This window comes from Malurus melanocephalus, unplaced genomic scaffold, assembly GCF_030028575.1.
Source record: "Malurus melanocephalus ecotype Western Australia unplaced genomic scaffold, MMel_1.1 scaffold_584, whole genome shotgun sequence".
NCBI lineage: Eukaryota > Metazoa > Chordata > Aves > Passeriformes > Maluridae > Malurus > Malurus melanocephalus.
Window position 1 is genome coordinate 70,998 of NW_026623816.1, and position 13,547 is coordinate 84,544.

Below are 13,547 nucleotides of genomic sequence, written 5' to 3' on the forward strand. Positions count from 1 at the left end.
TGTGCACGCTTATTCTAAATCCTCTCTGACATCCAGGACCACGGCCTAAATGAAGGAAAACAAGGAAAAAAAAAATCCCCATTAAAAAACTCTTGTCTTTACCCTGGTGAGAGCAGTTTCAGATGCCTGCTGTGTTTACCCTGCTGCCTGGGCTCTGCTGTGGTGGTAGCTGGGGCCATTCCACCAGCCCAGCATCACCTCCAGCAGCCCCAGGGCTGCTCTCTGCCTGGCTCCTTAGGAGGTGCAGAGCAGTGAAACTGCAGCTCCAACCCAGAATCTTTCCCTCCTGTTGATGGAGAAGCAGGACCCAGGAAGAGCAGCCTTCACAGGRCAAAATTATGCAAAAGCTGTAAAGGGGGTTTAACTGTGCTTCTTTCCAGTAGTCCTCTGCAGTGGTTCATTGCTTTGGAAGGATCAGGGATRGAAACTTATTTTGGGATCTCTCTGTGCCAGCAGCATAGTTTTCTAGGGGCTCTGGGACCACAAGCTGGCCCTACAGGTRGGATCCAGGCTGCAGAACACCAGTTGGACAATCCTACATACATTAATAGCAGCAATAAAGACAGGAACAGRCATGAACATCTTTCTCCCAGAAATGAAATAGTAATAAAAAATGCCTTAAGCTGCTATAACMAAGTCAGAAATGGTAAAGGTGAAAACTTACAAGTTCATTGCTAATTCATCAACAAACCATCTGCATCAAATAYCTCACATTTCAGTGCCAAGGGCAGCAAGCAAAAGAACACGTGCACAGCATGGAGCAAAAAATCACCAACACARGGGAAATATGGAACTGGGTGTTCGGTAGCCAGGTTCTGCAAAGTGCATGATCCAGTTCTTATCACTGTCAGCTCCTCAGAATGATCTAGTGAAGCTGGGCAAAAGCATTTCAAAGACTTTAATCCATGTGAAATATTACTTCCTGGAACCGGAAATTCAATYCCTAGCAATGAAAACAAAAGCACGCTCATGAATGCACCTTTCAACTCAGCCAATATAGCCATATTTAGGCTCATGCTCTCTCAAAAAAATCCTTTGCTCATTAATATAGAGTAAACTTGAAATGAYTGCTATAATTGCAGTTAAAAAATTAATCATGTTTTGAGATAAATGCAGATAAAAGCATGTTTTACTAATTATCTTTTGAAGCTTCTGCTCATGAAAGATTAAAGGTGGAAGAAAAGTTGTTGAAATATTGAAGACAAAAATTCTACCATTTGAAATCACTTTGAAGCCATGTACCTCGTACAACTGATCCTTAATGTCCAGATGTACTAAAAAAGGAGCCTCTTTAATTCAGAAAATGTCTAACAAAACATGCCCATTGGAGATTTAACACCATCAGCTGCCTGGAAATCAGTGTATTTAGCAGCCCCTGCTCCCCAAACCTCCAGCCCACTATGGGCTTTTTTCCTGGTTCATTCCTGACTGGGASAAAAAACTTCAACCCTGAATTCAAAACTGACTTCAAGAATTTTAGGCTTTACTGAGCCCTCCAGACCTCCCATAGTATCAACCTAATTACAACCAGTTTTACATTCCCAAGCAACCATCTGAGGAAATGCCACCAAATCCACAAAAGGTAAGATTTTTCCCACTGAGGGAGGAGGAGGTGGAGGCACCAACATCAGGGTTTTAGCAGAAGAGCCTCATCACGGGGTTACTCACAAGCCACATAAAGACCTGTTCCCATCCCCAGGCCTTTTAAAGGAACTCAAGTTATCTGGGGTGCAAATTACCCAAAAGYAAGGCTGGTATTTCCATTCACAGCCCTGGAACTAACAAGGCAAAATAATTTCGTTCCTGCTCCATACCACCAGCGTATTTGACATCAGCAGTGTGCAGACTGAGTGTTAATTACGAGAGCAGACCTATCGACCRCAGGCTGAAATGGATGTCCACAACTCCGCTGGAAATGTTTTAGGCTTCTGCAAATTGAAACAAGTTGAAAAAATCCTCTTAGGTAAAATTCCTAAGATACTTTATAGCCGTTTCACAGACCCTAGTAACGATTTCCGTCAGATCTGTACTGGTGCAAATGTATAAATTGCAGAAGTTTGCACCTGCAGCGCGACAGAACCAATGCCTGTTGTTACAGGGCAGTTTTCAATAGCGCACAAAAGCCACACTGAGTGTCAGAGTCAAGGGCTCTTCAGTGCTCTGGAGTTTCAAGGGTTAGGGCAGATCTGAAACGGGGCAGCTGACCCCTCTTTCCTAAGGGAAGGGTCCCACTGTAAAGAGTATTATTCCCCAGCAGCCCCCTGTGCTGTAAAATCCTCACTGCTTTCCTCCACACTTTAACCCCTCTTCCCATCACAAAGCATAGGTGACACCAAATTATTAAATACTACCCTTGCTACAAACCTGAGCTGGGCTAGGTAAAYGATTAAATAGTTGGGGTTTTCATAACCACACATCCAAGGAAATTTGCCAATGTCTTTTTATTTGCATATCTGGCAGACTGCCCCAGACAACTAATACATAAGTGACAGCGTACAGGTGTATTAGTTTAGAGTTTGCCTTTAATCTAGAGGTGTCAATTTGCTTCTGTTTTAATTACATCCATCTTGATATGTTATTACAACCTCATGAAACTTCTTCATTATGTGAATGGCTATAAATACATACACATGACAAACAGTTGTTATAAATTTTCTGGTTCAGCAGTGGAGGCACAATATCTTAGCCCACACATCATGTACATTTAAAATCACAGCTCTCCCTCTCCTCTCTACCCCACTGCATTTCCAGTCCTTCTATTTTCTTTCATCCAATACCAAAATATTTTTGCCCCTACATTTAATGGATTATCTAATATTTCCTAGTAGCAGCATCCCAATACAAATACTCTCAGCTCAGGGAGCTGTTTCAGGCCATGTGTGTCCTGGGCTGTGCCTCTGGGAGATGTCTGTTTGTCATTAAGCAAATATAAGGAGATTGCACTGAGGCCTTATAAACATGCAAAGATCCACTTTTGTAGCTACATAATTCATGGAGTTTTTCAATACACATTCTGAGGTTGAAAACTTGGCTAATCCATCCACCAGATGTATCTTTATGATCCCAGAATTCATKAAAATTTACTTTTTTCCCCCCCTTTTTTTTTAAAGTCCAGCAGACTCAGCTGTTGAGCCACATTAATTGCATTTTTATTATTCCTTTTCCATAGTTAAAATGACTAATGCTAGCAGAGTCACTGCCTACAAGCACAATAGCCAGACAGTAAAAATTACTAGGGCTTTTAATCATTCAGTAATATCCAAATCCCATAAAATTAAGAGAGGTAATTTGGCCCTCTCAAAACAGACAGTTTTGATTCTCAGTATTTATTCTGAATTTTCTTTAAGGGGGGAAAAGAGAGGAGAAAAGACACAAATCCACACYAAAAGATTCCATTCAAAGGTCGAAGTGCCCTTGACATGCCTTAAATCCCACGACACCAACAGAGTTAAAACATAAATCGTCCCCAACAGCAGCACTTCTTCCTTTGCCTTCCTACCACACAGACCCCTCTGAGGTCAGAAGCAYTTTCACTGCCACCAGTGCCCTCTCTGATGGATGTCACACCATGCCCAGCCATTCCACACAACCTGTGTCACCCAACTCTTGCAACAGCAGCACCTCCCAGCTGCCTCCCCTGGAGKTTCTGGAAGCTGGGCAACAGATGCCAGTTYCTGGAGGACCCTTGGAAGSCACTYATGGCACCCTCTGGATGTGCAGGARACAAGAGGAAGGTGACAGAAGGTGTTAGGAGCCAGGTGAAGAGCAAAGCCCCATTCATGGCAACAAGTCGGGTGCTTTGGCCACCTCTCTACAATTCCCACCATCCACATGAACAAGCAGCCAGATCCTTAGGCCACCTCTCCTCTATTCCCACCTCCTGAAGAAGTAGATGTTCAAAAAAAAAAAAAAAAAAAGAAGCAGATTCTCAGACTGAAAGGTCCCAGGTCACTTAGGACTTCCAGAGAGAAAATAAACAAAAATCAGTGCCAAGAGCAATTATAACCATGTTTGTAACTCTTCTAAGTCTCAGAAATAGGAAATGGTGTGTAAACAACAAAGCATGGGCTGTCAGAACTTGCCAGGAGGGAGAAGTTAAAYGGCACAGGTTTCATACCCAGGGTTACTGCTTTCCTGTGCCACCAAGGTGTGGTCCAGGAGAAGTCAGTGGCAAGAATTTCTGTCTCATTGGTTCCACTTCATGGGCAAAGGAATTCAAATGCCTTTAGCACAYCAGGAGGGTGAGTTAGGAGCAGCTGTAGGAGACCTCAGAGCAACCTGCAAGATGGTCCCCAAGGCTGGGTAACCCCAGAGATGGTAACCCACATGTGCACCTAGGGAAAAAGGCAACAGCAGCTCTGAGTTTCACCACCACGTAAGGGGGTATGGACCAGGTATTACCACTGTTACACACTCTCCTCTAAAACATTGTTCCTCTCACAGTCAGCCTGTGAAGAGAAAAGCCTCTCTTTCTTACATGACAGAGAAAAGCTTCTCACAAACTCTGATGAATTTGGTCTGGATCTGACCACTATTTAATTTGATGGRAGTGTAAAAGCTGTTTTAAAGTCTGAATCAGCTGATAGCATTATTCCACAGCACATGAGCACCTCTTCAGAACTTCAGCCACCCAGAAGTTAATCCAGCCTAGAAGGAACCTCCTGGTGCTTGCTTCTGGTGCTCACTGTTACCCTGCACCATCCCCAAACCTGCTCCAGATGGCTTCACACACACGATGCTCAGCACAGGGCTTGTCCCTAAGGCTGAAAATGTTTGGCTCTTTTCATGAGCTCATCCAAAGGACAAATCGAGGCTTGTGTCTGGATGGGGAGGATAGGGTGACAGTAGTTTTATTCCCAAAACATTAAGTCTTCTTTGGTACCAAATAAAGATATGAAAAGAGCCAATTTATAAGAGCACTGATTCTAGAGAAGGAGCAACYATCACTTTAGGAAGTTGGCAAACACATGTGAGACAGACCAAAGGGTGACTGTTTCTGGAGAGAACACCAAATTGAACTCATACATGGCTGGGAGTAACTATTCCTATGTGAAGTCGGGCTATTAATTTTATGAGTAATATGTGCATCAGCCTGCATTACACAATCAGAAGTTCAGCCAGACAGCCAGGAGCTTGGGCACATCAGCATCAGCTATCAGCACACCTCTGCACATCTCCTGTGCCTTTGTCTCAGGACATTTTAAAAACAGCAGGACTGAGTTGCAAACCAAATACCAAGTAAAMCCACATGAAGCACATGCCATGAACCACGATCAAATCAAACCTCATGGGCAAAACCTCACAAACAGGAAAGTATGTGCAGAGCCAAGGGATAACCCACTTCTTTTGCTGACTTATTCCACCACTCCCACACAGAGGGTGACAGAACYAAAACTCCTGCCTATACATCCACCAATCTAAACAAATACCGTTTGGTTAAAATCTTTTCTCTCCATCACATGAGTGTGTGAACTTCAGCAGCAGAGTTGCCAAGACACAAGGAGAAAAATATCAAGACATTAAGGTAACACACGATTTAAAGGCAAATAGCACAGCAGAGCTGAACTGGGGATCTGACAAATTGCCACTGCACGTTCTGCTGTTACAGCAAAACAAATCCCTACCTGCATTAGTCATTCCTCATTACTTACAAAGTGGATTTTCATATCCATTTTACAACAAAGGAGTTTAGAGGACTRTGATGTTCTGAAGTGGTCTTCACCACGGCTTGGCATCGAGTCAAAGCGACAACAAACTGACTATACAAACAATGAGTGCAGCTGGTAATTTGTGGCACATACAGAGCCAAACCCCAACAAGAACACAAGATACTGAACTGATAAATTATGAGGACRATGTACAAAAAGACAGAGAGGAATGTTGGAAACAATTTTCTCTTGCAGAACCAAGGCAACGCTGCAATTCAAGTGCAGGAAAACTGAGAGTTAAACATTTGCACATTTCAGCCTGCAACTTCCTAACTCCATTACCTTTCTATTAATTGCATTTGAGACTTCACTAAACTTGAGCTTGGGCTATTTTTAAAACCTATCTGACTCAACTTATTGTTGCTCAGAACAAAGATTAAACTTCTAATTTAGCTGCAGATAATTACAAGGCTGCAGGTCAGACCCCCAGTGTAATGTGGTAGGGTGTCCCAGTCAAACTGATAGGAATAGTGTTAAAAAATACCCCAAAAWACAATAGTAGCAGAGATGGGGGAAAGAAGGGGTCATCTTCATTGAGGGAGGAATCTTTCTGTCACCCTCMCAGCTGAAGTTGCTGGGATTAATGACTCCTTAAGCAGGGACAGAATCAGTTGAGTGTGTCCCCTTGGTACTGACAGCAGAGCTCTCACCAAGGAGCATTTTTGTACACAGCAAAGGATCTTTCCTGAAACTTCCACTTTTGGTAACAACATCCCCCTGTAGCTCTCAGTCTTCCCRTCTAGTCCATGCTATTTCTCTATTGGTCTCAGTGTTGTAAGTCAATCTTTCAATTACTCAGTCCYTTGATGTCTTTCTGATGATTTTTTTGCCTTTCCCTAATGATCATTTTCCTTCCAAGTTCCTGATACTTCACCCTTATTTTATAAATCATAGAATCATATAATTGTTTAGGTTGGAAAAGACCTCTAAGTCCAGAGAGTCCAATCATTAACTCAGCACTGCCAGCCCCACCACTAACCATGTGTCCAAGTGCTGCATCTACACTTCTTTTAACTTCCTCCAGGAATGGTGAGTCCACCACTGCCCTGGACTTTACACTCCTTCCTCCCTGCAGAGGCCCCAGATATTTAATGAGAAACTGCTTACCTACTCCCCCAAATAGCAGGGAAAAAGGTGCCAAGATAGAGGAGAATAAGGGTGTCTTTTGTCTTTTGATATGCAGCATATTTCTCATTAATGCTAATCTTAAAGAGCGGCACTAGTGGAGATTAATTGAATCACATTCATCTAAAAGAACTTGTCCTTATAGTTTAAACTCTTCCTTCTTCAACTCAAGGCATTGTGCCTCTTACTAYCACCTATGGGAATGGCAAAAATCCCCACCTTCATTACATGGTTACCATGAGGAGTCTAAAAGAATATTTATCCAACAATCTCAATTCTCGGGCATTATCTGCCTGAAGAGACAGCTTCAGCTCACCAACAGCTACTGAAATCAGCAGAAGTTAGGAGTGCCTCACCTCCTTGAGAGGTATCAGGCTTTTCAAAGTAATTTTAAAATATTTTTAAAGTATTCAAGTACCCAAAAGATAGCAACATATTTTTCAAATGTCACCCAAGACATTCCTTTTGCGAAAAATGTATCCTGCTGTTTTCAGTCCCCCTTTGAGTTGCTGTTTTTTCAGGTCTGGTCACTGAGGTTTTCATCAAGATATTCAGCTGCTCTGTCAAGGTTATCTCAAAATTTGATCTCAGGTCACTTTACTGTTTCCTCTAAACACACAGTGAAAATAATAAACATCGCTTGTATGATATCCCAGTGTCACAGAAAGCTTAATGCCTCTCCTCATCCCCAGATATCTCCATTTAGTTACTCCCTTCTTTTCTCTGCTGSTCTAAATCTGCAGACTTGCATGTGCAAACAGAGACTGGGACAAACACCTGAGCATCTAAGCAGTCAATAAACACAAGAAGGGCCACCARGATTTGCTGACAGCACTAAACAAACACCTGATGTTATGATGCTGCTGTGGTAAAGCAGGAAGATCAAATTCCTTTTGAAGCATGAAGGGATAGTGACAAGGCAGAACAAACTTGCTTGAAATCTCAAAGAATTTAAGCAAACAGGCTAATCAGGCCAGCTAGAAAACTGGTGAGAAGAGAATGATTTGGGRAGGAAAAGCACACAGCAAGCCAGCCATTCTGGTGTCCAGCTCAAAGCTTCTGCTGTCACACAGCCAAGCTATTTCTATTTTCAGTGGGCCATGCCTAGAGATGAGTATCACACACCAGTTATTAAAGCAAATTCCTGCATTCAGATGCATACACAGAGCCACACTGTCAATGCACACAGACGCACTAGTGAGACCACAGGATCTTCAAAACCTTCCTGCTACTTGCACATTTTGTTTGTGTAGTGTCTCTATTTTAAAGCCCAGCTCAGCTGTTAAGCTTTACTCCATCTCGTCTCATACTATCTGTGCAATGTGTAGAAGTGCTGTAGCTAACATCTGCCTAAACCACACAAATGGCGTGGAACAATTGCTTAAAAATTATTTACACTAGGTGGATGGAATCATTTGACACAGAATTTGAAGCTCATTAAACAGCTCCTTAACAAATATTTGTCAGCATTTCTCATTTGTAATTAATTATATTGGGCTTTACCTGACRATAATTTAGCGTGGTCTCAAAACAGACTAATGCCTGTGTGCTGAACAGAAATTAGCTCAGCAAATGCACGGTGAGAAATTGTGGCAGTTTTAGAAAACAAGAATCTCCATTTAAATGCAAGTTCCTCATTTCCCACCCCACTTCTATCTGTGTTTTATAATATCCGTGTCCCATTTCAGGCTTGTCAGATGAGCTGCCTGAGTTGAAGCTAAACAAACATCCGCAGAAAAAACTCATTACCTTACTCAGTGTTCAGAAAACCTGAAACCAACTGCTTACTCCATTGGGATGGTCAGAGCTGACTCAGGAAACATAAAGTACTTCCCAGGCTTTAAGCTATCTTAGCATTCAGGTCAGATTTCCTTTCTCATCACAGCAAACCATCTTCACCACGGCACATCAACAGCCATGTCACGTCAGTCTCCTGCCCGGACACCTCTGCACAGGGGGTAAGAGGGAGACAAACATCTTCCTGAAATCTCACCTCACCAGAGAGTCAGCAGAAACCTCCTTGCCAGCACTGCCAGAGTACATCACRGAGAAAGTCATCCCAACAGATTGATTTATCACATTCTGAGAAATGACCTTTCCCTGTCAAACTGGTGTCTAAAATACCCACCTGAGTTTGGAGAACCCCATGCTATTATTGCCGGTAACAAACACACCAGCAGTGCAGCACAGGCTATTCCAAGTTGGGAAAAGCAGTCAGCTCGACAATCCACCAGTCACACCAACACAGGTATGAAGTGTCTGTGCCTTCCTCCTTTTCCAGGCTGGCACATGTGGGGAGGTCAGGGCAGCAACGTGTGYGTAACTGCTCCGGAGTCAGTCCCAGCAAGGCCACTCACAGGAGAACCTGGTGAATTAGATCAATTTGCAGGGCCATCTCTCAGCTGCTTTACTGTAGCTGAAGGGCTGGTTTCTGAAGGTCAAGGCTCCAGAATGCTCCCCAGTGTAGGGGACAGACCCACATTGCACATGCTACATTGAAGTCTTGCAAGGCCAGGCAAGGATCAGACCAGCCACATCTGCAATGACACTGGAATTACTCAACTGTCACTCCAAGAAGGAAAAAATCCACAATGAGATCCCACTGTCTTCATTTAACTCCCTCTTCCTCTGTATTCCCCACACTAACATTAGAGATACCAAGGCATGGGGCGCCATAAACACAGAGAGAGATAACCACAAGCAGATGGCCTCTATTTCAACACCAAACAATTTACACTTAACAAGTAGGGGAAGGCTACTGACACCTGGACAGAAAAGCAGTTCCCAGAGTGGGAGCTGGTTAAAGTTTTGCTTGAAGGGATGGGAACTTTTATCAGCATAACCACAGCAGACTGGATGCTAAACTCCTCCTGAAGCTACAGTGGCATGGGATCCGTGTTCTTGTGCAGCACCTTTGCCATCTACAAGCTTCACACAACCTGGTATTTTGCACAGGTTGGGCTTTTTCAGTCAGCCTGACAAAAAGCACTCAGTAAAAGACAGGTGAAATCCAGCTGTGTAGAAGTTCTTGCTCCTTTTTGCAACTTGATACATAAGATCCTGGGGTGACACCTCACACACAGCCAACACACACCCCTACAGCTGCAAGGATGTCCCCAGGAGCAGAGAGATCAGCCTTGTCCCTCCACAGTGGCTGCTCCCTCCTGCATGAGCCACCATCCACCTGTGTCCCCTCTTCTGAACTGTGGGCTTAGATTCTCCAGTGAGTGAAGACGTTCTGCACTTCGCCTCTCACAGTTTTTCACACCAAGCAGACAAAACACTATCTCTGCACCCTTTCAGATGTGCTMAGCCTGAGAAAAAGCTGAAGTTCAAGCACAAAGCATGGACTGGGAAAGTCTTGTCTACATTCCAGGCATGAGTATCTTCTGGAATCTGGGGGAAATCTGTGGCCTCCAAGGAGCTGGGGGCAGACCCAAAGCATGAGATGTATGGATACCAGGACTCCTGTCCACAACACCCAAAGCTTCTTGTCTCAAACACATTAACACCTAAACATCTCACCAAGGCTGAGGTATCTCACTCCACCAGCCACTCACAACCTCTCTACCAACACCAGAATTACAATAAAAACTTCAGACAGCTACACACAGGGTAATCCCTGCCACACTGGGCTTGTGCCTTAGACACCTTCATCTCTCTCTGATCTTCAGAAACAAGTTTCTCAACATACATACAGAGCTGCAGGRAAAAGCACCTAACAATGATTTTGTGACATTATTTCTTAACGCAGCATGAAATCGTTAGGTCAAAATGTGCCACCTATCACATGAACATTAAAAGTATGTCAAGTCTCAGTGTGCAAGCTATTGTTTTATCTGAATGTGATATTAGGTGGCAGAACTGGGTAATGTATCTGTGCTCCTTTTTAATGATACAAGATTACAAGAGGATGCAAGTAGTAGCCATGCTTGGCTTGGCAAATAGAAGAGAGCCCAGCAATTATTTTCAAGTTTAAAATAAACAAATATAAAGTGAAACAGAATAAAGACATTTTTGAAAATGCCCTACCGAGTTCTAAACTTGTTCTTCAYTTCCTCTCCAAAAAGGACTACAGCCAAATTCTCGAGTCCATATTCCCAAAAAAAACCCTTAATCACACAAACTGRGGCTTTGTTTGAGGAAAAACAGAATTTTGTTTGAAGCAGAAGCATACAAATTTCACTCTTGCCAATAAACACTTATTCACACTTTTGGTCTCTCTGGTTTGAGCAGGGCACTTGTGGATGGACTCACTATGTGAGAAATGATGAATAAATTGACTCTGGACATTACCTCAGCATTTGTTCCTTATTACTTACACGAGTCTAACACCAACCATGTGGAGGTTTGTTGGAGTGAACAAATCCTCCCTTAATTACACCAGAGTAAGTTCTGTCGGAGGCATAGTGTGGATGGATACAGGTGTAACCAAGGACAAAACCWGGCTACAAATCAAAAACCAAACCAAAACAAAAAAACCTGAAAATGCCACTAAGTATTCCTGGCTAAATATTTAAACAGCTTAAAAGCTACACAGATATTTTTTTTTTCTTTTTGTTAAACAATCAGCTTCACCTCCGCATTTATTTTGACAGTTCATCATCATTCCAGTTGCGACTCCAGTGCATGTAAACCCAAATAAATCTCCTTTTCACGACAGCAAACTTCTCCTGWTCAGAACTTACAAACAACAAAGCCCTTCAAACACACGGGCTGGAGGTTCCCTTCCATGGCAGCATCACCACCAGGACCCCGACCGGGCTGACAGCGGTTCCTCGGTCGCGAGTGGGAGGGCGGAGGGAACACGGAGAGGCGAGGCCGGGACGGGCGGAGGGAAGCGACGCCYGGGGAGCCCCGCGGGCCTTCGCCTCCCTCCCTCCGCCCGGCCCGGCCTCGGCTCTCCCGGCCCCTCGGTTCGCACCGGGGGACGCCGAGAGCCGCCCACCGCGGGSCCCACTCGTGACATGCCAGCAGGGAGCGCGACAGGCCGGGCCCCCCGCCCGCAGCGGCACCACGAGAAACACGCGCGGCCGAACCCCACTCCGCGGACACGAGTGGGCGGCCCCGCCGGGCCACGGCGGCGCGAGAAAAGTTTGATCCGTGGGAGGGGAGGGGAAGGGAAGGGAAGCGCCGCCGGGGGACCGAGCACAACTCCCCGCTCCCCGCGCGGGGGGATGCGGACCGGGGGGATGGCCCCGGCCCCGCCGCCGCCGCCCGCCGGGAGCGGCGCGCCGGGCTGCAGGTGTCGGCGGCAGGAGGGAGAAGGGAGGGCAGCGGGGCACCCCGGGGACGGGGCGGCGGGACCGCCCCCGCGGGCACCCCCGGCGGGCCGGCCCGGGGACCGGGGTCAGGGGAGGGGGGGTGTCCGGGGGGCGCCGCGGGGGCTCCCCCGCCGCTGCCCCCACACAATGAGGCGCACACAAAGCGCCGCCGCTCCTACCTCCAGCGCCTCGAAAGTGACGAAGCTGGACATCGCGAAACCGTCGATAATGTCCTCTTCGGCCGAGGAGGACTCCCGCCGCTTCCTCCGGGGGGGCCGCGGCCGGGACGGCGGCGGGGGCCCATTGTCTTCCTTCTCCGAGCCCGAGGAGGAGAGCGCGGCGGCCCCGGGGCCGGCGGCCCCGCCGGCGGCACAGCCGCGCCGCCCGCCTTTGGCTCGCCGCTCCCGGTCGCGCTGGGACCGCGATCGCCGCTTCTTCCGAAGCCCGTTGCATCGCGCCGGGCCATCCATGTCTCTCGCCGGCTCTCCCTCTCGCTTTCGTCCCCCCCCGCCCCACCGCAGCCACAAATCCGGCTCCCCCGGCGGAATAACGGGGGAGGGAGGGAGGGAGAGAGGGAAGGAGAAAGGGAGGGAGGAGAGGACAGCAAGGGGGTGGGGGGGATGAAAGAATCCGAGTGCGGTTCCACCACCACCAGCAGCAAGCACCAAATGTAAGAGATTCCTATAAGCGAGCCAAGGAAAGTAATGGCTGATCTCAGGTCGCCTTTGTAAAAAAAAAAAAAGCCTCACCAAGCAGGCAATAAATCAGAATAGCGGAATGCTTTGATCAAGGGGCTGGGAGGGCGAGGATCTTCGAAAGAGAGGAAAAAAGGGGGGAAAAAATAAAGAAAGGAGACCCGCTGGAAAGAGGGAGCTGAGAGTATTTTCTTGCACAAAATTTATTTTCTTTCTTCCTTTTCTCCCCAACTAAAAGAAGTTCCGGCGGRGAAAAATATATATGTAGATGTACGGAACTCCCTTTCTGTCTGCGTGTGTGTGTGTGTGTGTGTGCAGGGAAGGGTGCAGCCTTCCCCTCCCCACCAACACGCACTCCTCTGTCTCCCCCTCCTCCTTTATCTCCCTGGATCAAACACAATAATAATAATAACGATGCATCCAGATGCAATTTTCTCAGGCACCGACCAGGGATGGACTCGGGAGTGGAGATCAGATCCCAGCCCGGCCCCTCCAAAAACAAAACCAAACAATAAAAAGAAGGGGGAAAAAAGGAAAAAAGAGAAAAAGGGGAGGAAAAAGAGCCCCAAAACACGCCCACCCACCCCAGCTATTAATACGGATCAATCATGGCAAATTCATCGTATTAATTGTGGCGAGGAGGGGGGTGCTGGTGGTGGTGACAATAGATCCGAGCGGAGGGGAGGCGGCCCCCAGGAGCGGCGGCGGCCACAACAACACGGCTGGTGGCCGCGGGGCGCGGCGGCGGCGGTGCG

The 13,547-nt window shown here is 46.4% G+C and overlaps 1 protein-coding gene across 1 annotated transcript; it reads right to left on the reverse strand.

The window, feature by feature from the left end:
* Positions 1 to 12,183: 12,183 nt before the first annotated feature.
* LOC130583421 (autism susceptibility gene 2 protein-like) lies at positions 12,184 to 12,793 on the reverse strand. The gene has a single exon (XM_057382752.1). It carries the CDS (start codon positions 12,565 to 12,567, stop codon positions 12,184 to 12,186), a length of 384 nt encoding a protein of 127 aa, XP_057238735.1. The 5' UTR covers positions 12,568 to 12,793.
* Between the last annotated feature and the right edge of the window lie 754 nt (positions 12,794 to 13,547).